This window comes from Alternaria arborescens (genome assembly GCF_004154835.1).
Source record: "Alternaria arborescens strain FERA 675 chromosome Unknown contig_17, whole genome shotgun sequence".
In the NCBI taxonomy this organism is placed as follows: domain Eukaryota; kingdom Fungi; phylum Ascomycota; class Dothideomycetes; order Pleosporales; family Pleosporaceae; genus Alternaria; species Alternaria arborescens.
The window spans coordinates 562979-583810 of record NW_021167872.1 but is presented as its reverse complement, the minus strand read 5'-3'; the positions used below and the strand labels follow the sequence as shown (position 1 = coordinate 583810).

Below are 20832 nucleotides of genomic sequence, written 5' to 3'. Positions count from 1 at the left end.
TGCTAAGACACGATCCCAATATACAGAGGTTCGCATGTTGTGTCTCTGTCCTGCAGAAGTGGTACACAAAGGATCGCGTAAGCGATCTACATTCATACATCCGCCTCCGCATTCAGCACTGTCTCAAAGAACATCGACTTCTACCTGTGTTCGGCCTGCATAAGTTTCCGAAAATACTGCCTGAGGGTTCGCTAAGGCATAACACAGCCACCCCAAATGAGTGCTATACCTTGGCTGCCGATCGGATACTATGGCTCCGCTATCCTGAGGCTCATACAATAGGCCTCAGTCTGCAAGGCAAAACCGTCAAGCAAATCTTGGCAAAGTGTTAGTTGCACATCTTGTTCTTGGCAAGATGCGGGTGCGTTCATCGCCGGTAACAAAGTGACAAGTCCCCAAGGTTCGCGCTACATGTATCACATTTTACGGCAATACAGGGGGCAAGTACCGACATATGGGCGTTTTTCTTGGGCATCGACGAGTCGTTATACAGATGAGACGTTGGATAAAAGCTGATGGAGGGTCGCACATAGTTTACTTTCTCATCCCACACTCACTCTTCCGGTCTTTAGTCCTTCCTTCCTACCTTCCTTAATCCCATTTCAGTTCTTCAGCGACTTTGACAGTCTGCCAATCCACTTTCTTTGAATCATTAATACGTCTGTGACGTTTAATCTTAACCTTTTTTAATCTATCGATTCGCTTCAGGAAGACTGTTACCTTCATCCACTTCACCATTATCATCAACATGTCTATCAAGGCTATTGCTACTATTGTGCTTGCGGCCGGCCTCGCTGGTAAGTTCACTCCATAAGCTCAAAGCCTAAGTATACAATGTAGCGTACTAACCCAACACAGCTGCAAAGCCTATCAACACTCCTCGATCTCTTCCTGGTTCTTCCAAGCGCCAGATCGACTTTAACTCTGTTGTCAACGGCTTCAACAGCAACGATGGCGACTTCAACTTTATTGATGGATTCAACAACTTCAACCAGCAACAGCAGGTCATCCAAATCCAACAGCAGAACCTCCAGATTGTCGACAACGGCCGCCGACAAGCAGTCGTTCAGCAAGTGCAGGAGGTCCTCATCGTCGACCAAGTCAACAACGGTTTCAACAACGACTTGAACAACCTCTTTCGCAAGAGTAACTTCCAGAACCAGTTCCGCGACGTCTCCACCGTCACACTCGTCGTACAGGAGATCCAAGTTGCTATCGACGATGGCAGGGGCAACCAAGTCCAGCAGAACATCTTCGCGCAATCTGCCGTCGTCGCCAACCGTGGGGCTCGCCAAACCCAGACCGTCATGGTCTTCGACAGCCGCACCCTCGTCGCCCAGGATATACTCGGCAACAACGCCTTCGCCAACCTCGGTGGATTTGGCGGCATCGCTGGTGCCACTGCTGCCTTGGACAACAAGATGCCCACAAAGACCGCTGGTATCCAGCTCTTTGGTGCTAAGCCTACATGGTCAGCCGTTGCCGAGGATCCTGCTGCGACCCTTGGTGCTATCTGGCAGGGCGCTCTTCAGGATCTTCAGAACGCAGATAACGATGAGCAAGACAACAAGCTCAACGAACAGATTGCTGCCGAGGAGTTGAAAGCTCTCCAAGAAGCACTTGGACAACAGGACGGTGCTGATAAGCAGGCCGACGAGGAGCAGAAGAAGGCCGATGAGGAGGCAGCTAAGCAGGAAGAGGAGCAGCAGAAGGCTGAAGAGGAGGCCGCAAAGAAGGACGCCGAGGAACAGAAGAAGGCTGAAGAAGCTGCTGCTAAGCAAGATGCCGAGGAGCAGAAGAAGGCTGATGAGGAGGCTAAGAAGGCTGCAGAGGAAGAGCAGAAGAAAGCCGATGAAGAGGCAAAGGCGCAAGCTGAGCAGGACAAGAAGGCAGCTGAGGAGCAGAAGAAGGCTGAAGAGCAGAAAAAGGCTGAAGCTTGAAACTCAGCGATGCTTTGTCTCCCCTATGAGCGTAGAGGCTCGAGCGGTATACCCATGGAGCTTGGCAGCAACTTGAGCAGTTTACCAACACTAAATAGCAGTAAGACTCGGTGCTGGAGTCACCTACAGGCGGTATCATAGCCTTGATGAGAAACGTTGTTATCAGCGAGACTGATCCAAGTAAAACCTAGTCACGACATCAAATGAATCATTTGTCTCTTTCACTTGTCGTGCGCAGTGACGTACTCGCATTCACGAACAATTGCCAATCGAATCCTTTCAATAAGACGGAGACGTTTTTTCTTTCGAACACATTCTGCCTAGGCGACCTATGAGAGACATTCCACCAGACAAGTTAAGCGCAACTTTCCCTCTCCATCTCAAGTCCTCAAACACAAAGGCTACAACGAAGACATCGCCTAACCACTCGCTGCGACGCTATCGCCATATGAACAGGCTATTTTTCTGTTTCTTAATGCTCATTGCCGGCATTTGCGTATTCTTCAGCTGCACAGCATCCAATCTCATCGCGCCCAATGTGCCCAAGGTTACCAACTCCCCAGATCTTGGGTCCGATTCTATACTCTGGATGCCTACAAGAAAGCAAGAAGACTGGAAGATCGTAAAGGCGACAATGTACTATGAGCCTGGCGATAAGACACAGAACGCCCGCACTCTTACCCTTCATGACTTCCACAACGAGTGCTTCAAATATGAGACACATACATTGCGTACGCCGATTGTGCGAGGCGCTCTCAACAGATTCCTTCACCTCCAATCACTCATCATCAAGGAACTTCAGAAGCCGATTGAGCAGCGTATGGAGTGGATACTCTACTTTGATACCACTATCGTCCTCGCGAACGCTCACATACCCTTACACCACTTTCTGCCACCTATCACTGATGTCGAAACTTTCAAGAGCATTTCCGTCATCGCTACAAAGTCCGAAAGTGATCATCTAAATTCTTCAGTCTTCTTCATACGGGTTAGTGGCAGCTCATTACGGATCTTGACTCAAGCCATGGAGACAATGTATGACGCGCCGTATATCGAAGGATACAAGAACGAAGACAACGATGGAGGCCTCTCATCAGTAGCCCTACAAAATGTTCTTTGTCTGGAGCAACATCGAGATAAGGTGATTTTCCAGCCGCGACAATGGTACAATGACACGATTTCGTTGTTCTATCAACCCTACTTTCCCACACCAGCTCACCGCCTGATACCCGATCTCAAGACAATGAAAGTTGACTGTGAGGGACAGCAATTGTTCCCAGAAACAGCAGATGTACATCGCTTCTGGCGCACAGCGAGCGAAGCTAGACGCGTGTTAGATGAGGCAAAAGAGAAGGGTTATACGGATGAACAGGGTGCCTTGTGGGAAATGGCTAAGGAGGTGAAAGAGTGGGTTCAGCTACGGGCTTGGGATATGGAAGAGCTCGAAAGGAGGATCATGCTGTCGAGGGCCAGCTTGAATGACGACTGATTTGATTTTTCGGACATATAGTCTGTGAAGGAAGTGTGTAGTGCATTCTACATATCGTGATTCATCCAACAGATGATCATCTTCGGTCCTGTGTGTGTAATCATGAATGGTAGTACTGTATTATCGGGATGAGTCCGCGGCCGGATGGTATGGTGCTGCAGGGACGTTGCCAGCTATGCGGGATCCTTACCACCTTCCAATCATGTAGCATAAATGATCTGGGCATCTCGGATAGCACGGCTTAACGTTAAGTAAGCAAGCGCTTACTCGTCCGAGGTACGTATCCCCCTCTCTTCATATAGTAGCACATCGCGTGCCCAAACCTTGTGAGATTTGAAAAAGGTTCTCTGCAGCCATCATTCACTATGTCATTACCCCCAGAAGTCATACCAATGCAAGAAGTGGTGCCAAGAACCGACAACTTGCAGAAGGACATAGCGATCAAGAACAACCAACCAACCTCACCAGGAAGAAATGAAGCATATTCTGCGTTTTCAGCATATACCCGTACCTACATGACCTACATTCTTGGGGTCATCCAGCTGATATCTACCTTAACAACAACAATCTATTTTCCATTGATACCAACACTCAGCACCCACTTCTCCGTATCCGTTCAAGCTATCAACTTGACAGTCACTGTGTACGCCATCTGCCAGGCCCTATCACCAGGAGTATTCGGGTCTTTGGCAGATTCGTATGGACGACGACCGGTACTATTGGCGCTTGTTACCACGTACACGATGGCAAGCTTGGGCCTAGCGCTCAATAAGAATAACTACACAGTTCTCATGGTATTGCGAGCATTTCAGAGTATCGGCGGATCGGCAACAGTGCCGATCGCTTATGGAATTGTAGCTGACGTCGCTGTTGTGTCAGAGCGAGGAGGCATGCTAGGACCAATGTTGTCGACTTGCAACGGTATTTCCGCATTCGGACCGGTCATCGGTGGAGCGCTGGCGATGAAGTCCACAGGACCTATGGGCGTTTTCATGGCTTTGCTTGGTATCGCCATCTTGTGCCTTCTCCTTGTTGGCTTTTTACTACCAGAAACGTCAAGGGCTATCGTTAGGAACGGATCTAGGCCCGCAACTGGAATCTGGCGAACTTGGACATCCTTTCTCTCGAGAGAGCAGGAGGATCGATCTGCTACGAGTATTCAAGACCGGCCTTCGATGCCAAAGCCCAGCCAGACTTTTCGAAAAGTTTTCGATTCCATACGCATTATCCGGCATCCAGACGCTGCTGTGATCCTTTGTATGGTAGCCTCATCTTATGGTATCTACTACACCTTTCAGGTCGCCCACTCTGTCCTATTTGAGGAGCTCTATGGCTACAACGAGCTGCAGATTGGCCTGAGTTTCCTCCCTGCGCTAGCTGGTATGACGATCGGCGGCTCAATAGCTGGAAAGCTTATGGACTTCAACTATGCGCATCATGCACGTCAAATTGAGATCGCGGATCCAGCAAATATACTAGATTTTCCAATCGAAAACGCCCGTTTCAGGAACATGATACCAATCATACTCGCTGAGATGACCTTTGTAACGGGCTATGGTTGGGCAGTACAACACAGTGTACACCCTGCGGTTCCTCTTGTCTTGGAGTTCTTCATTTCCACCTTAGCGACACTACTAAGTCATACTGCGAACGCGCTCCTCGTGGACGTGTTTCCCGAAGTACCGAGCACTGCGTATGCCTCAGGTCAGCTTGCACGAGGCGGATTCAGCGCGGCGTCTGCAGCTATAATCGATCCGTTGATGCGTTCTGTGGGCCGTGGGTGGTACTTCACTATCTTTGCGGCGTTCACTGGGGCTGGGTGTTTAACGTGCGTAAGTTTAAGTCGATGCGCTGGTATGCGATGGCGCCGAAAAAGGTATCTGGACACCAGCAGCAGGTCAGCAGAGGGAGCGAGTAGTCAAGGGGTTTGAGGTGGTTTCTCAGATGTCGAAAAGTTGCATTGTAAAGCCCGGCTATTCGGATCAAATCGTCCAAATAACTCATGATTCTCCTGCATTTTTGTAATCCAAGTGCTCATTTCTGATATGCACCATGGCTGAAGATACCGTATTCAGCTACAGAAAGATATAAACTGAGATTTCATCACAGCAGGTCATCGGCCGTATTTTCAACACTGCGACGACCGTGTAGTATTCTTCATGCGTTGGTGGCAGCAATATTAGATGTCCGTATTGTCGGTATCGTACCCCAGATTCTTGGCGCAAGCATACGAATTAAATTAGTTACTCGGACCGTGCACGTCGGTAGTCTTGTAGACTGTAGATGCATTAATGGCAATGTTCACGCTCATCGCATGACGGTGTGTAAGATGCGACATGAGAAGAAGTGTCGGGACGATGCGTTGGGTAAAAGGTAGACGTGAGGCGCAGGTGTTTCCGGTGAGGATGACTTTGAATACAATGACCAAGCGCTATCTTCAGCAAATGACAACAAACGTGGAGAGGGTATTCAATGTCTGACGTGTCGGTGATGTCTTGGGCTATGAGCTTTCGCATCGAAGGCCGAATTTCCAGGGATGAGGAGTCATATCCCGCCACGCTGTTCATCGACCCGCCCATGTCTCAAGTGAATCATCTTGAAATGTGATGATTGTAGGCCGAACAACGTTGGGTATACATCTCGTGGTGATCTGATGTGGCACCGGTTGGGCCGACGCGACTGACCCAGACCAGATCGGGTAAGGCGTGGTAGAAGTGACGTAACCGTGATTGGCGGGCAACTTTGCCTGACCGGAAACCTGTACGAAGCTCCAGAAGCTTCTACCGACAGGGCAGAAACCACGACTAGCTTCGAGATATGACGAGAAATCACACGATGCCACTGAGTGCTTCCTGACTCTTCGCGAACAACTGCGTACAATTGTCTTTAACGTATATAAATCCCTCGAGTCTTTGTGTAACACCTCTTTTGATCTTCAGAGATACCCAACACCAATACATCGCATACACGAATCCTGAGCACAAGCTCACGACATACGCTATTTCCTCTGGCTTCGGGCCATATACAAGGCATAATAGCCACGAATCAAGATGACTTCATTTGACGCATATACCGACCGCGCCGCGAAAGCTCTAGCAGACAGCTTCGATCTAGCTAAGGGCTATGCGCACTCACAACTCACACCCCTCCACCTCGCCGTATCGCTTATAGATCCGCCCAAAGATCTAGCGAACCAGGTTGATGTCCCACCGCCGCCGCTATTCAAGCAAGTCCTCGAACGCGCGAATGGCGACCCCCAACTCTTCGAGCGCAACCTGAAGAAGGCTATGGTACGGTTACCAAGCCAAGACCCTCCACCAGAGCGTACCTCACCTTCACCTGCTATGGCCAAGGTGCTTCGCGCTGCAGAAGACTTGAGCAAAACACAGAAAGATAGCTTCATTGCCGTCGACCACCTCATCCAGTCGCTTTGCCAGGATGCTCAATTACAACGAATCCTTGCCGAGTCGAACGTTCCGAACGTAAAGCAAATCGACAATGCTATCCAAGCACTTCGAGGCACAAAGCGGGTAGACTCCAAGACGGCTGATGCCGAAGAGGAGAACGAGAACTTGAAGAAGTTTACCATCGATATGACAGCAATGGCACGGGAGGGCAAGATCGACCCTGTCATTGGTCGAGAAGACGAAACACGCAGAGTCATCCGCATCTTGACTCGACGAACCAAAAACAACCCAGTCCTCATCGGAGAGCCTGGTGTTGGTAAGACTACAGTTGTCGAGGGTCTTGCCCGCCGCATTGTCGATGCGGATGTACCTGCCAACCTCGCAGCCTGCAAACTACTGTCTCTCGATGTCGGTGCATTAGTCGCTGGCAGCAAGTACCGTGGAGAGTTTGAAGACCGCATGAAGGGTGTTCTGAAGGAGATTGAGGAGTCAAAGGAGATGATAGTATTGTTCGTTGACGAAATCCATCTTCTCATGGGCGCTGGCTCTTCCGGAGAGGGAGGCATGGACGCTGCCAACTTGCTGAAGCCCATGCTGGCTCGTGGACAGCTTCACTGCATCGGTGCGACCACCCTGGGCGAGTATCGAAAGTACATTGAGAAGGACGCTGCGTTCGAGCGTCGTTTCCAACAGGTTCTCGTCAAAGAACCATCGATCCCCGAGACTATTTCCATTCTTCGTGGTCTCAAGGAGCGCTACGAAACTCATCACGGTGTCACCATCATGGACGGTGCTATTGTTGCATCCGCTACTCTTGCTGCTCGCTACCTCACTCAACGCCGACTGCCTGATTCTGCCGTCGACCTGATCGATGAGGCTGCGGCAGCCGTCCGTGTCACAAGAGAATCGCAACCCGAAGCGCTTGATAATCTCGAGCGACGCCACCGACAACTACAAATCGAGATTCACGCGCTTTCCCGAGAGAAGGATGAGGCATCTCAGGTCCGTCTGAAGGAGGCGCGAGCGGAAGCCGCCAATATTGAAGAAGAGCTTAAGCCGCTCCGTGAGATGTACGAACGTGAGAAGGGTCGTAGCAAGGACATTCAAGAGCAAAAGCTCAAGCTCGAAGGTCTCAAGACGAAGCTTGCTGAAGCCGAGCGTATGCGCGACATTCAGACTGCTTCAGACCTCAAGTACTACGCCATTCCTGATGTCGAGCAACGCATCAGCGAGCTGGAGCGGGACAAGGCCCGCGCCGATGCTGAGATGTGGGCCCACCAGGCAAGTGGAGGTGGTGAGGCTCTCATGAGCGACTCTGTCGGTCCAGATCAGATCAACGAGATCGTCGCTCGCTGGACTGGTATCCCTGTCACACGGCTGAAGACCACAGAGAAGGACAAGCTACTCAACATGGAGCGCCATCTCCAAGAAGTTGTTGTTGGCCAGAGGGAGGCTGTCGTTTCCGTCTCCAACGCCATCCGACTACAGCGCTCCGGTCTGGCCAACCCCAACCAACCGCCCAGCTTCTTGTTCTGCGGTCCTTCTGGTACTGGTAAGACACTTCTTACAAAGGCTCTGGCAGAGTTTTTGTTCGACGATGCAAAGGCCATGATTCGATTCGACATGTCCGAGTACCAAGAGCGACACTCCCTTAGCAGGATGATTGGTGCACCACCTGGCTACGTCGGACACGATGCAGGAGGTCAACTTACCGAGGCTCTTCGTCGCAAGCCCTTCTCTATCCTCCTGTTTGACGAGGTTGAGAAGGCTGCCAAAGAAGTACTCACTGTCCTTCTTCAACTCATGGACGACGGTCGTATTACCGACGGCCAAGGCAGAGTCGTTGATGCAAAGAACTGCATCGTCGTTATGACATCCAACTTGGGTGCTGAACACTTGTCTCGACCAAACGCACCCGACGGCAAGATTGACCCCACCACCAAGGAGATGGTCATGGGTGCGTTGCGCAACTGGTTCCTCCCTGAGTTCCTGAACCGTATTTCTTCCATTGTCATCTTCAACCGTCTTACCAAGCGCGAAATCCGGAAGATTGTCGATGTGAGGTTGGGCGAGATCCAGAAGCGACTCAACCAGAACGGCCGCAATGTACGCATCGAGATGACGCCAGAGGTACGAGATTACCTTGGCTCGGCAGGTTACTCACCAGCCTATGGTGCCAGACCACTTGCACGGCTCATCGAGAAGGAGGTCCTTAACCGTCTTGCTGTGCTCATCCTTCGCGGTTCTATCAAAGAGGGTGAGACAGCTAGGGTTGTGCTGGATGACGGACACATCTTGGTACTACCCAACCATACCGACAGCGAGGACGACTCGGAAATGTACGATGAGTCCGATGCTGTGGCCGAACTGGATGACGCTGATGGAGACATGGATCTTTACGACTAGAGGAATTCAGTGAAACCAGGGAAGGATATTAAGTGAATCTCAGCATAGGCGTTTAGGAAGTTTTTTTTTTCATGGGGAACATATGGATGCTCCGATAGAGGCATCATGATGGGATTACGAGTTACGGCTGATGATTGCCCATAAAAGTAGAAGCACGGGCTGGCGTTTTCTGGATAGCATACTTGATGTATTTATCTTGTACATGGTTAATGAAATCAATAGTCTGAATCACTCAGATGGACATGCGATACCGCGGTGATGATCATTACTCTACTAATAGCTCAATTTCGAATGGGGATTTTGCTATTTTGCATATGTAGTATCCTTGGGACTCATTATAAGAAAACAGCGAGCGGTGCGAATCATATTTCACAAGGACAACTCATATCGCATGCACCGTTGTCAGAATTGTAGCAATCCCAGTCATGAACTTTTGTCATTTCTTCGTTTAACGTTCCATGATGGACTACTTGGCCAAACATATGCTTGCCCAAGTCCGGGTATGTTGCATCCCACTCCACCACAAATTCGAGTAATCTAGTAGAAGAAACCAAGGATCTTTCCGGCAACGTGCTTCCTGCGGGCCTCCTCGTGGTCCATGATACCAGCAGAGGTGGTGAGGACGATGTAACCGAATTGACGCGAGGGGAGTAGCTTGACAACCCACTTCTCCATGTCGCGGAGCTGGACGTTGTAGCGGGGAGAGATGACACCGGTCTTGTTGATGCGGCCGTTGAGCTGGATGACGATCTTGCCGTTGCGGTGGTCGTCGACCTCCTCGAACTCGCCAATGTAGCCTGAAAAAGGATATCAGTGAATGTTGCGGCGAAATAAACATCAGACGTCATGAAAGGGATCCGAAGACGTGTAAGTTCTCCGCAGTTAATATATCGGACACTTAAAGCTCATTGATCGTGGGGAGTCGAGATCAGTGAGTAGTTATCAGCCCGAAGAGGTGATGTAGGTTTACTAGCGGAGAACATTGGGCGGCATTGCATACGTCTTCAGGCAGGGTGGATTGCGCGTGCGATGAATGCAAGTACAAAGATAGACATACCGTGACGCTGCATGACAGTAAGGAACTTAACGATGACCTTGGAGGAAGGACGGATCATGACTTGGCGCTTGCCAGCCTTCTCGGCGTTGTTGATGGCGTTGAGCGCATCGTTGAGGACGGAAGTCTTGACCATTTTGACGGTGTTATCGGGAGATTCTCTGTGGCGGAGGCGACTGAGGTATCTGCGCATGGGTGGTTAGCCTCCAGATGCCAGAGCATGGAGAGTGCCCTTGCATGAGGGTTCTTCAGCTCTTGTCGAAGAGGAGAGGCAGTGTCGCCTTCATCCTTGCGGACGACGGCGAGTGCATCTCCTGGCTCTGAAGGGCACTCGGGTCAAAGACATACCTCGTGTGATTGCGGTGGGCGGTAAGGAAGATGGGAGATCGCGAAAAGTTCGAGTTTGGCGAAAATTGGTGTCGTGGTCCGTGTGCTCGCTAATGGACATGGACTTGGCAGCAGCGACGGACCCTTGCATACGCTCCACGCTCCCAGGCTGCCACACTTCAACACCTGCCAGTCCTCACATCACTTTGCTGTCGCGATATAGACCGACAATGTCTTCTCCGCCGAGGAAAGCCCATGTCTTGGGCGCATGGCTTGATCCTGACTAACATTTCAGCACTATCGCGCCTTCACGTGCACTCGCGATCGCTAACCGTCTTAGTCATGACGTAGCGGCAGTCACTTTGCCTCCGACCATCTCCCACGAGCCCAAGCCTAGAATCTATCAGTATACACCAAAGTCTGCTATACTATATCACCATGTCTGAGGCATGTTGTACTTGCGCTGCCCTCCTGTCGTCGATACCTCCAACATACGATGAGAAGACCGAAAAACCGTCACAGTTCGAGCGTAGACTTGACTGCTGTGACCGTGCCATATGCGCCAGATGTTTGACGGACAATCCGAGATTCCAGAACTACTGCCCATACTGCCAGATATCGACAGGACCATCGGCACTACCAACACATGGTCTACGCGATCCTCCTACGTATTCGCCACCAGACGAGCAGCAGGCCGGCGACGAACTACCGCCATACTCAGCACACAACGCGCTACAACCGCCGCCTGAAAAGACGAACTCAGATGCTGAAAACGCGCCTGATGTCCTACACTTTGTTGATCAGAACAACGACTCGATCTTATCACTATCGCTTCGATACGGTGTACCCGCCGATGCTTTGCGCCGAACGAATAACTTATATGCAGACCATTTGCTGGCGGCGCGTAGAACGGTCCTTATACCTGGAGAGTTCTACAAAGGTGGGGTCAGTCTTAGTCCGAGGCCACTAGAGGGAGAGGAAGAAGAGATCAAGAAGACAAAGCTACGGAAGTTCATGGTTAGATGCAAGGTCGCCGAGTAAGCGCTACAACCTTTCAATTCATCGCAAAGATACAGAAACTGACCTTCCGTGTCAGGTACGATGTTGCTCTTCTCTACCTTGAACAAGCCGATTATAACCTCGAGCACGCAATCATGGCGTACAAGGCCGACGAAGAATGGGAGAAGGAACATTCCCTAGAGGCTGCGAAAAAGGGCAAGGCGAAGGACACACAAAGTTCTGGGCGGCGGAAGTGGGGCTTTGGGGGTCTCACTGGTCAACTATGAAAGCGCGTACGAGCCATTCTTCTGGTCATGGGCGTTTTGTACCACTGCGACATACTTTAGCTTGATCAGGAATACCCTAGCCAGCGGCTACATATGTATTATCTTGCATTGACTGGTAGCAGGATTGCCAGGAAATGAGGGTTGTAAATTCCTCTACTCGAACAGTAATTACTGTCAAGTTCTATATAACAAAGCACGCTTCTCATCTATTGTTGCTGTATCCAAGTGCACTTGGCCATCTACTCTGCCCATCAGTCTATCCGAATGTTCACCAAGCTTACCGTCTAAATTGAACTGCTATTTTTGCTGGTTGTGAAATCTCATGTTCTTACCTGCTAGAGAAGCTCACGGCCAATCATAGCGCGAAAGCACCATAAACTCGTAAGCGCCTATACACCCCGCGAATCAACATCTGCAGATCAACTCTCGAAGCGCCCGCACCGCATTCGCGTTTCACAGTTTAGTGACCCTGCATTCAGGTCACTCTGTACCCTCATTCGACGGCATGAAAGCGCACTACAGCCGCTCATGCTCTGACTTTGCCATGTTTCGTTACCAGTGGAACCACAGGCAAGCCACAGAGTCTGGCGCACGGTACGATCGGCAACCTCACTGATTGAGTGGAGAGGTCACAGACCACAGTGAACGGTATGGGCTACTAAATGTACATATGCGGCAATGCGGCAATACGATATGCTGGTTAATATCACTATTCTAAGACTGGTCTGCAGCTTACGCGCTGCGAATAACAATACACCACCACCGCCAACCCAGCAGTCCGGCGCTGCTAACCCAAGTTCCACCGATAGTCGCAGCGGCAAGACAGATTACCGTTCTTTCTTTGCTCTTGTTCGTCTATTTCGAGACGCGAACTGAAGATGGCTGCAGGGGGTTGCACGATGTGTTCTGTAGGCATGAAACCCGAATTGCGACCAAGTCGTTTTAAAGGCATGTGCCACCCCCAGAGTTGTTTCCCATCATCCCAGGCAAAGGTTCTCTCGAAACCTCAGGTTATATCAGGCCCTCTGTGCTTGCTTGTTCTTTCGTTATCTCGTTATTCGTCCTTCATTTCAAGAAAGAGAGGTGCTCCTGGTTGACACCAATTCAACGACCCAATTCTTATACCCTCATACCTTACGCTTTGCGTTTGTATAATACAACAAGGAATATCTTTGAAGCAAGACTACAATCAAGATGAAGATCAACCCCGCTCCTTTCCACCTGGCACAGGCCATCATCACAGGTCTCGTCGTCGTCTTCAGCATATGTATCCTTGGCACTTCGGCATACACTCTGGATGTCTTCAACAGGCAACATCTCACGAACCCTTGGTGGGCACCGATGTGGCCTCAGCATTTCGACGTTCAGGGTACCAAAGCGCTCATCGCGTCGTCCGTCGTGACACTGGTTCTCTGTGGTGCATTCTTGATCGCATCATTTGTGCCTCAGGTGAGGAACAACCTTGACATTATTATGTGTAGGGATGCATACTGACAAGCACCAGCTTGCCCTTCGCCAGAAGTACACTCTCCGCGCCCTCCTTTCCCTCGCCACTCTCCTTCCTACTCTTCTCCTTACTCTGATTACGACGATCTGGGCACACATGCTCAACAACAACGCCCCAGAAGTTGATACCATCCAGACCTGGACATGCAAGATGCAGAACTCGCAACCGCTTGCTCAAGATTTGCCGGGCGACATCGCTATGCCGGCTGGCATGGGAAACGGAGACTTCAAGACGCTTTGTGGAGCCAGCAAGTTCGCACTTATTGGCACGCTCATTGTGTTCTTGCTTGTAGGCGCAAGCATGGCTGTTACGGTTATCACTTGGATGGCGGACAAGTGGGCAGCTAGGCAACAAAGGAAGGAAGTTGAGATGGGCAACATTCCTGTGCCTACATCGTAAAGGCGAGGCCGATGGAAGACAGGATGATGATGATGAAAGAAGCAAACAAGCGCTTGATGGGACGTGGCAAGTCGAGAGATTTGATGCATTTGGGTTATGGATCTCTATCAGCAAGCGTGTCCTAACAGGGAAGGCGTACCGGTGTAATGGTGTCTATACGTGACTATGAACAAGGGTGTTCCTTTCAATGTACTATTAGGCAAATGGAGGCCACTTTCTCCGTCCAATTCGCATCTTCGTCATAGTTCGGACTGAATGATGCATTGTGCACCAGTGTGGCGGGGAATTGGGTCCAGATCAGGATCGGCAGATCCAATAGACGATCGCCCTGGAGTTGAGTAGAGGGTGCGTAAGCTTGCGTGAACGGGAATAAGGCATGCCGGTATCCAGAACGTAATCACGCTGAGCCGTATATATGGCGCTGTTTGATTTTGGGAAGATGGCAATGCTTGCTGAGGAAAGCTGTCTGGAAAGTTGGACGAGGCAGCATGCAGGTGTTGTTGCGGAGCAACGAGGGCAAGCGCGACAAGCAAATGTCTTTGTACCACCAAGACATTGATCATGAGACACTGTATGTAGCGGTTTCAGCACAACGTTGGAGACGACGCTGCATCTCCAACAATCGACAGCTTACATAGTGAGTGATGCGCAGTGGGGGAACGCGTGAATAAGCCGGTCAACGATCATCGTTTGGCTCTCTTGGTTCGGCCTGTCGCGTCACGACTCCTCATCCACATCAACTGCCGTCATCCGGCCAGGCTCTCGAGCATTTCTGACCCTCTTGCTTTTTCCCGCCTTCAGTTATTTCCATCGGCTCTGAATCAGAAAACGAAACCTACCCGCCGTTCCTCGTCGAGCATCTAAATTGATCACCCGTCCTGTCATCCCGGATCCTTGTCCGTCTTCAGCCCCCAAAGGCTCGAGCGTGCATTGAAGCGGCATCAGAAAGATCCCCTCTCCACCGCAGCGAGACTGCATAATTCTACCTCTCTCTGCCCGCCAACCTCGCCCCCCCTTCTCTCGCACACTCACTCACTTGACACCCGCTATGCAAGCTCGCCACGTGCCGGCAGAAGAACACCGCAGCAAGAGGAAGTTCCAACCCAGCATTACAAGCTATTTTGAGGTGCGGGACGATTTCGAGGATAACGACGATCTGCGGGGCCTAGATCCGATTACCCGACCGCGACGCCAAACCACGCGAGGCGCTGCACAACATCAGCAGCAACAGCAGCAGCACAGGGAGAGACTCGCTCCCGACATCCCAGGACAGGTGCAAGCAGGCTTGCTGAGCGTCGGAATGAGAGTCAGAAAGAGTGTGCCGGAAGGCTACAAGACGCACAAGGTCTCCGAACTGTCCTCGGTTCAGAACACCATGTCGAGACCCACATTGGCCGTCAAGCCGCCCCGAGAAGCTGTACCAGACCAAGTTCAACACCAGCGAGAACTGCTGCCGTTTTGCGGTCTGCACAAGATTGGAGGGTTTGCTGAACAGCCTACAACAAATCCACATCTCTACAACACAACCGCCACTCCATCACCACCCAACTACTTCCCTCTTCCTGCCGAAACCTTCACCCAGCCATTCTCCTCGACAGCCTCCACCGACAGTGGCTGCTCCACCACGTCGCAACGCCCACACAACCCCTCGAAACGCTCATGGCAAGACGAAGACGAAGTCAGGCCATTGGACACTAGCTTCTTCTTCGGCTCATCCTCGACAAAGGGCATGGGTATGGGTGTTGAGGTCGACGAGGTGCCTGTCAGCCCGCTGAGCGAGACTCCGCCTCCAGGACTTAATATGCTGCCGCCGGTGAGGCAGTTTGCGCAACCCAAATCGAGAAGAGCAGTACAGAGGACAATTAGCGACGATGACATCGATATGGATTTTGTGAATGCATCGCACATCGAGGGTAGGCTTAGCGCAGGCTGCGGAAGCGATTTTGAAGAGGCGGATTTTCTGTCCAACGAGGTGGATATGGGTGGTATATGAACTCTAGTGGTCATTTCCTGCTCTTTCGTCGTCTCAACCTTGTCAGCTCTTTTGCTCTTCGCTTCTTGTTTATACTTTCCTATTGGTTGGTTATCCACGCGCTCGTCGCTCTTGTTATGGATGGCGTGGAATGGTGTTCATGGAAAAGATTATAATGTCGGCGCGTATACCCGGTTCTCTCTTGTTTTCAAAGGTTTCTAATCAACCCGTCCTATATGCTGTTCCGCATAATATTAAATCGACTTTTTTGTCACATGTTACCACATGGTCATTGGGCCTAGCTTCCTCCGTTGTCTGTGATGTCGACCGTCCACGTTTGTCATTGTCTACTCATCACCACCGATCTAGCCACTCACGGTGTGATCATACCAACTCACTTGTGTTAGCATAGAGAAAGGACTCCATTGTGCCTCTCACTTTAACATGTAGAATATTCAAAGCGAGTTTAAAATTGGATAGCAGTCTCTCAATCGTTACGATACGAAAAGCTGTTGGAGGCTAAGAGTGCTGAGTGGGCTATCTAGAACCAGAACTCCGACGCTATGCATGTAAAAGTCTTGAATCTTTCTTTCTCTCATACCATGTATATGATGCATCTAAGACGTCGACTTCGTTAACAAGAAGCCGACATTGCATTCCGATTCTTTTAGGACGTCAAGGAATACGTCGTCATCCACCGCCACCGCCATGTCATCAACGACCCCTGCCTCTTTGTTCCCGCCTTGCTCATTCGTCGCCGTTTCTTTGAGTATCTTGGTGTCAATATGTCGGTATTCCATCAACATCCTGAGCTTGGGAAGTTTCGCCGCGCGCCTAGCCTTTATCTTCGCTTCCTGTTCCTCAATGTTGACCTGGCTTGCTTTTGTGAGGGTTGGGTAGAGATCTTCTTCTGAGTCATCGGTATTGTCTTCGGCAGCCACGTCTTGTTCCTCGGCTTTGACTTCCGGTGAGCCCTTACAGTCACACGTGCAACCGAGTATGTCGTGTGTCTGGCAACCTTCACGCTCGTCTAGCCGGAAAAGGTCGCGAAGTTCTTCCTGTGAAAAAGAGGATGCAGAGGCTTTGTTGTCCACAACAGCATTTGCAAGGCCCATCTTCATAACTTGGCGCTGATAAATCTTCTCATCTAGGCCGCCTTGAATGAGGAGTCTATATACCTTACATGGTAGTTTCTGGCCGTCACGATGGATACGCGCCATAGCTTGCAGATCTGTAGCAGGATTCCAGTCGATATCAAATAGCACGATGCGCGATGCGCCAATAAGATTGAGACCCACACCACCAGATTTAGCAGACAGAAGGAAGGCGAATGATGCGGTTTTCGGAGTCTTGTTGAATTTCTCCACAAGAGCCTGGCGTTTGGAAGCCGGGGTGCTACCGTCCAGACGGAGGAAAGTGTACGATAACGAAACAAGAAGTCGTTCGATCATGTCCAGTGTGGTAGTATAGTTCGAAACGATGACGATCTTCTCTTCTGTGGTAGTATAGATTCGGTGAATCAGGCTGTCGAGCAGTCGCAGCTTCGCGCTTGAAGCACTTGAGCTGAGAATCTTACTCGGTATAAGAGGGAGAAGCGACTGTAGCATCTCTGATGGCGTGTCATCATTATCCTTCGATGACTTGAGCAAAGAAGGGCTGTTGCAGACCTTCTTTAGCACATTGATGAGTTGTAGTGCAATATCCGTACTTCCTAGTGCAATTCTGAATGTCGGCGAATTCAGTATTGCGCGATATGCCTCTGCCTGCCCTTTGGTCGGCCTGCAGAAGACAATGTGCTCAGTCTTGGGTGGAAGGTACTTGGAAAGCACCTCTGCTGTCCGTCGGATCATGAATTGACTGGTGAGAGATACGAGCTCCTTCCATTGTGCCTCTCCTTTTTCGAGCTCTGATTCACTCGCCCCTGGCTGACGGCTGCGCATGATGGGCACTTCGAATGAACGCTTGAAAGCCGTTCGTTGCCCGAGTAGTCCAGGGTTGACAAAGTCAATTGCGGTGTAAAACTCACCCAAGTCGTTCTGTAAAGGCGTTCCTGACAGTATGATCCGCCGCTCAGTATTGAGAGACTGGATTGCAAGCATTGCTTTGTTGTTAGCGGTTTTCAACCTATGGCCCTCATCTGCAATCACGATATCGACACCACTACCCTTCTTCAGCTCATCTTGTACGATACGCAACATCTCGTATCCGACGATCATGATGTTGTAGGCTTTGCCCATTGTGAAGTTGGTGATCTTGTTGTTCTTTCCGTCTAGCACAAATACACCAACTCTCTCGTTGCCTAGCCATTTTCGAAACTCGCGCTTCCAGTTGTCGACCAGGCCAGCCGGGCATACAATGAGGGCCTTGGTAATGACTGGTGAGGTATCGTATATCGGATTTTGTTTCATCAGCGTCCAGAGCAAGGTTATGGTCTGCAATGTCTTGCCCAAACCCATCTCATCAGCCATGATGGCTCCTTCGCCCTCGCATCGCATGCCCATGACACATTCGTATAAAAACTGCACACCCTCGCGTTGATGTTCGCGAAGGTGCTTGCTGAGGACCGGGTCGACGACAACGTCAACAATCTGCTTTCCGGTCGGACAGGACTTGGGCCGCTTCATGACTAGAGCATTGGGCGCGTGAGGGTCGTGACGTGGCTGTGGAATCGATGGATTTCGTTGAGGCATGACAGTATTTGACAAGAGAGGGGCCTTGAATTGTTGCTTGCGCTGGGCCGATGGCTTGTAATCTGGTACATTCTCCCCATTACCAGCAGCGTTGTTTTTCTTGCTTGCTTTCTTCTTTTCCAATGAGAGAGGCTTGTATCCCGATTCGGTGTGCTTCGTTTGAACTACAGGCGCAGCTGCAGCATTGCCTGGCAATGTGCGCCCAGCGAGGTAGTCCGCCTTGTCGATGGGGCCTTCAATTTCAATCTCCTTGCCACCAACGGACAGTGCCGAGCCTGGAAGTAGTGGCCGGCTGCATACTCCCTTGCCCAGCTCTTTTCCCGTCTCGCTATCCGTGAGCGTGGCGTAACCACCTGTCACAGCGAGCACTCCATCGCCATCCCACGTCTTGTTCTTCTTAGTTGTGTATTTCCGCCATAATACTGTGTAGTAGTTTCCGTCGAGACCCGGGGGCAGGAACTGTGCTGGCGCGGGATTGTTGAGCGTGTTGAGAGGTTGACGACTGCCAGAGGAAAGCGCGTTGGACAAGATTCTCCGTTTCTTGCTCGGTGGCTCGCCAGTCTCTGATCGAGGGCGAGCGAGGGTAAGCGGCCTGAAAGGCTTCATCTGTTGGATTGTTGAATGTGGGGTAGCATGTCGTCAAGCCGGATGCTTTGGGGTCGATGATGAAGTCTTGGGAGGCGACGCGCCACGACGCTAAAGCGCGTAGTCACGTGGCGCCGGTATCACCCTAGTTCCCGGAGTGGTAGGTACTCTCTAAACACTTATAGGTTCAGATCGTCGGTATGCCGCTCTCAAAGACCAGTCAAAGACTTTTATTCTAGTAGCATTATTATCGTTCCATAAGAAAAGATGTGTACTTTGCATATCTACGTCTCGACAAGTTGTACCCAAGATCAAAACAATCCTACAAGTGTGCACTATTATTTCTCTATCCCAGCTTCCACATGTATTACCGTACATACCTTGAATGCACACTCTGTGATAATAGATACATTGAAATAAAAAGTTACTGGGCAAGAGCTCGTCCTACATTCTGACAACGACGCCGCGACATGATAGACGCACGCTCTAAGATCGAAACACCCAGTTGCACTTTTTCAAAAACCTTCTATCACTACTACAGTTACTCCCTAAGGATGCTTACTTCAACATCCAGTCTAAACACCCCCAAATCTTTTTGCTTTGGATGGTCCCATGATCTAAGCCATCATATGCCCTAAAGTCAATGTTGCGCTTGTATCGATTAGCAATCTCTGCAGTCTTTCTCGCTGCGTCGTATGATATATTGGTGTCTATGGCCCCATGATACCATCTTATAGGATTGGCATCCATGTTTTCCAAGTCAAATTTAGATGTTGGTGTGCGCAGTCAGTACAGAACTCCTATGCAATTCTTATGGTGACATCACTAACCCCCACGGTCGTACTTTGAGTCTGAGATCATTGTTGTATCCCTCATGACCTTGCCTTGCTGCCTCCCGCCAGTTCAAACGAGCGCGCAGAATTTTTGTCTCGTTACCTTTGGCACTCACAACGTCTCTGTGGAGGAAGTAATTGGAATCGCCGCCGGATGAATACAGGAAAGACGCTCTGCCTCTGAGCCACAACGTCAGTCTCGTTCTCAAAGATAGTTCCGTGCTTGCAAAGTTGGGATGATTACAGCCGCACATGATAGATGTCTTGCTCAGCCTGCTTTTTGGGAAATGGAATGTTGCCTCTAACGCATATGGTCCTCCACCACTCACACCATAGACCTTGAACTCTTGAATGCCATGGTAATCGAGCAAATGCTCGACATCTTGCATGAAGCCTAAGATCCCTCTACCGTGAAGCGTAGAATGGCCATAGCCCGGACGATCAATGGCAATGATGCGGACGCCATGGGTTTCAGCATAACCATGTATGGTTGCCACCCCTAGTCGGCTACCAGGAGTGCCATGAAATATGACCCAGCATTGTCCTACCTCTTTCAGACGACCAAGTCTTGCGTAACTCAGCTGAGCTCCTGAGGGCAACCTGATTATCTGGCTGTCTCTGAGCCAAACCAAATCGTCTAGGACCGTGTCGTGAAAACCGCTCTGACAACGTTACTTCGTGCTTCTCGGATCAGAGCGGCTGGAAGTAGAAGGTCGAACGACAAGGACAACTTTCTTCGCTATGGGTGGTATAACGCGAGGGTGTGCTGCTTTGATAGGAGACTTGTTTGAATTATTCGTGCACAACTTGGACTTGGAGGTTGGTATTGGTAGGCGCGCAGCGCTTGTTCCACGTGTTAAATTTGTCTCGGGATTCTTCCCCGCGGCTGATGCTTGTCGGAGTTACATATAACATCCTCGAAATATGTTGTGATTTG

General features: G+C 50.4%; 9 protein-coding genes across 9 annotated transcripts; 7 read left to right on the top strand and 2 right to left on the bottom strand.

Moving 5' to 3' along the window:
- Window positions 1-748: 748 nt before the first annotated feature.
- On the top strand, window positions 749-1940 carry AA0111_g7646 (hypothetical protein; the record flags this gene model as incomplete). The annotated part of the gene is made up of 2 exons (XM_028654005.1): window positions 749-797; window positions 859-1940. 2 exons carry the CDS (start codon window positions 749-751, stop codon window positions 1938-1940), a joined length of 1131 nt encoding a protein of 376 aa, XP_028504883.1.
- A 475-nt stretch (window positions 1941-2415) lies between these two features.
- Window positions 2416-3429, top strand: AA0111_g7645 (hypothetical protein; the record flags this gene model as incomplete). The annotated part of the gene is made up of 1 exon (XM_028654004.1): window positions 2416-3429. One exon carries the CDS (start codon window positions 2416-2418, stop codon window positions 3427-3429), a length of 1014 nt encoding a protein of 337 aa, XP_028504880.1.
- Window positions 3430-3794: 365 nt separating this feature from the next.
- On the top strand, window positions 3795-5360 carry AA0111_g7644 (hypothetical protein; the record flags this gene model as incomplete). The annotated part of the gene is made up of 1 exon (XM_028654003.1): window positions 3795-5360. One exon carries the CDS (start codon window positions 3795-3797, stop codon window positions 5358-5360), a length of 1566 nt encoding a protein of 521 aa, XP_028504881.1.
- Window positions 5361-6479: 1119 nt separating this feature from the next.
- AA0111_g7643 (Heat shock protein) lies at window positions 6480-9242 on the top strand (the record flags this gene model as incomplete). Its single annotated transcript, XM_028654002.1, has 1 exon — window positions 6480-9242. The coding sequence occupies one exon, from the start codon at window positions 6480-6482 to the stop codon at window positions 9240-9242; it is 2763 nt and encodes a 920-aa protein (XP_028504878.1).
- A 537-nt stretch (window positions 9243-9779) lies between these two features.
- Window positions 9780-10432, bottom strand: AA0111_g7642 (hypothetical protein; the record flags this gene model as incomplete). Its single annotated transcript, XM_028654001.1, has 2 exons — window positions 9780-10039; window positions 10300-10432. The coding sequence occupies 2 exons, from the start codon at window positions 10430-10432 to the stop codon at window positions 9780-9782; spliced, it is 393 nt and encodes a 130-aa protein (XP_028504879.1).
- A 629-nt stretch (window positions 10433-11061) lies between these two features.
- Window positions 11062-11909, top strand: AA0111_g7641 (hypothetical protein; the record flags this gene model as incomplete). The annotated part of the gene is made up of 2 exons (XM_028654000.1): window positions 11062-11660; window positions 11720-11909. The coding sequence occupies 2 exons, from the start codon at window positions 11062-11064 to the stop codon at window positions 11907-11909; spliced, it is 789 nt and encodes a 262-aa protein (XP_028504876.1).
- Window positions 11910-13103: 1194 nt separating this feature from the next.
- Window positions 13104-13815, top strand: AA0111_g7640 (hypothetical protein; the record flags this gene model as incomplete). The annotated part of the gene is made up of 2 exons (XM_028653999.1): window positions 13104-13358; window positions 13414-13815. 2 exons carry the CDS (start codon window positions 13104-13106, stop codon window positions 13813-13815), a joined length of 657 nt encoding a protein of 218 aa, XP_028504877.1.
- A 1048-nt stretch (window positions 13816-14863) lies between these two features.
- On the top strand, window positions 14864-15808 carry AA0111_g7639 (hypothetical protein; the record flags this gene model as incomplete). Its single annotated transcript, XM_028653997.1, has 1 exon — window positions 14864-15808. One exon carries the CDS (start codon window positions 14864-14866, stop codon window positions 15806-15808), a length of 945 nt encoding a protein of 314 aa, XP_028504993.1.
- Window positions 15809-16404: 596 nt separating this feature from the next.
- Window positions 16405-19083, bottom strand: AA0111_g7638 (DNA repair and recombination protein; the record flags this gene model as incomplete). Its single annotated transcript, XM_028653996.1, has 1 exon — window positions 16405-19083. The coding sequence occupies one exon, from the start codon at window positions 19081-19083 to the stop codon at window positions 16405-16407; it is 2679 nt and encodes an 892-aa protein (XP_028504992.1).
- Window positions 19084-20832: the final 1749 nt, after the last annotated feature.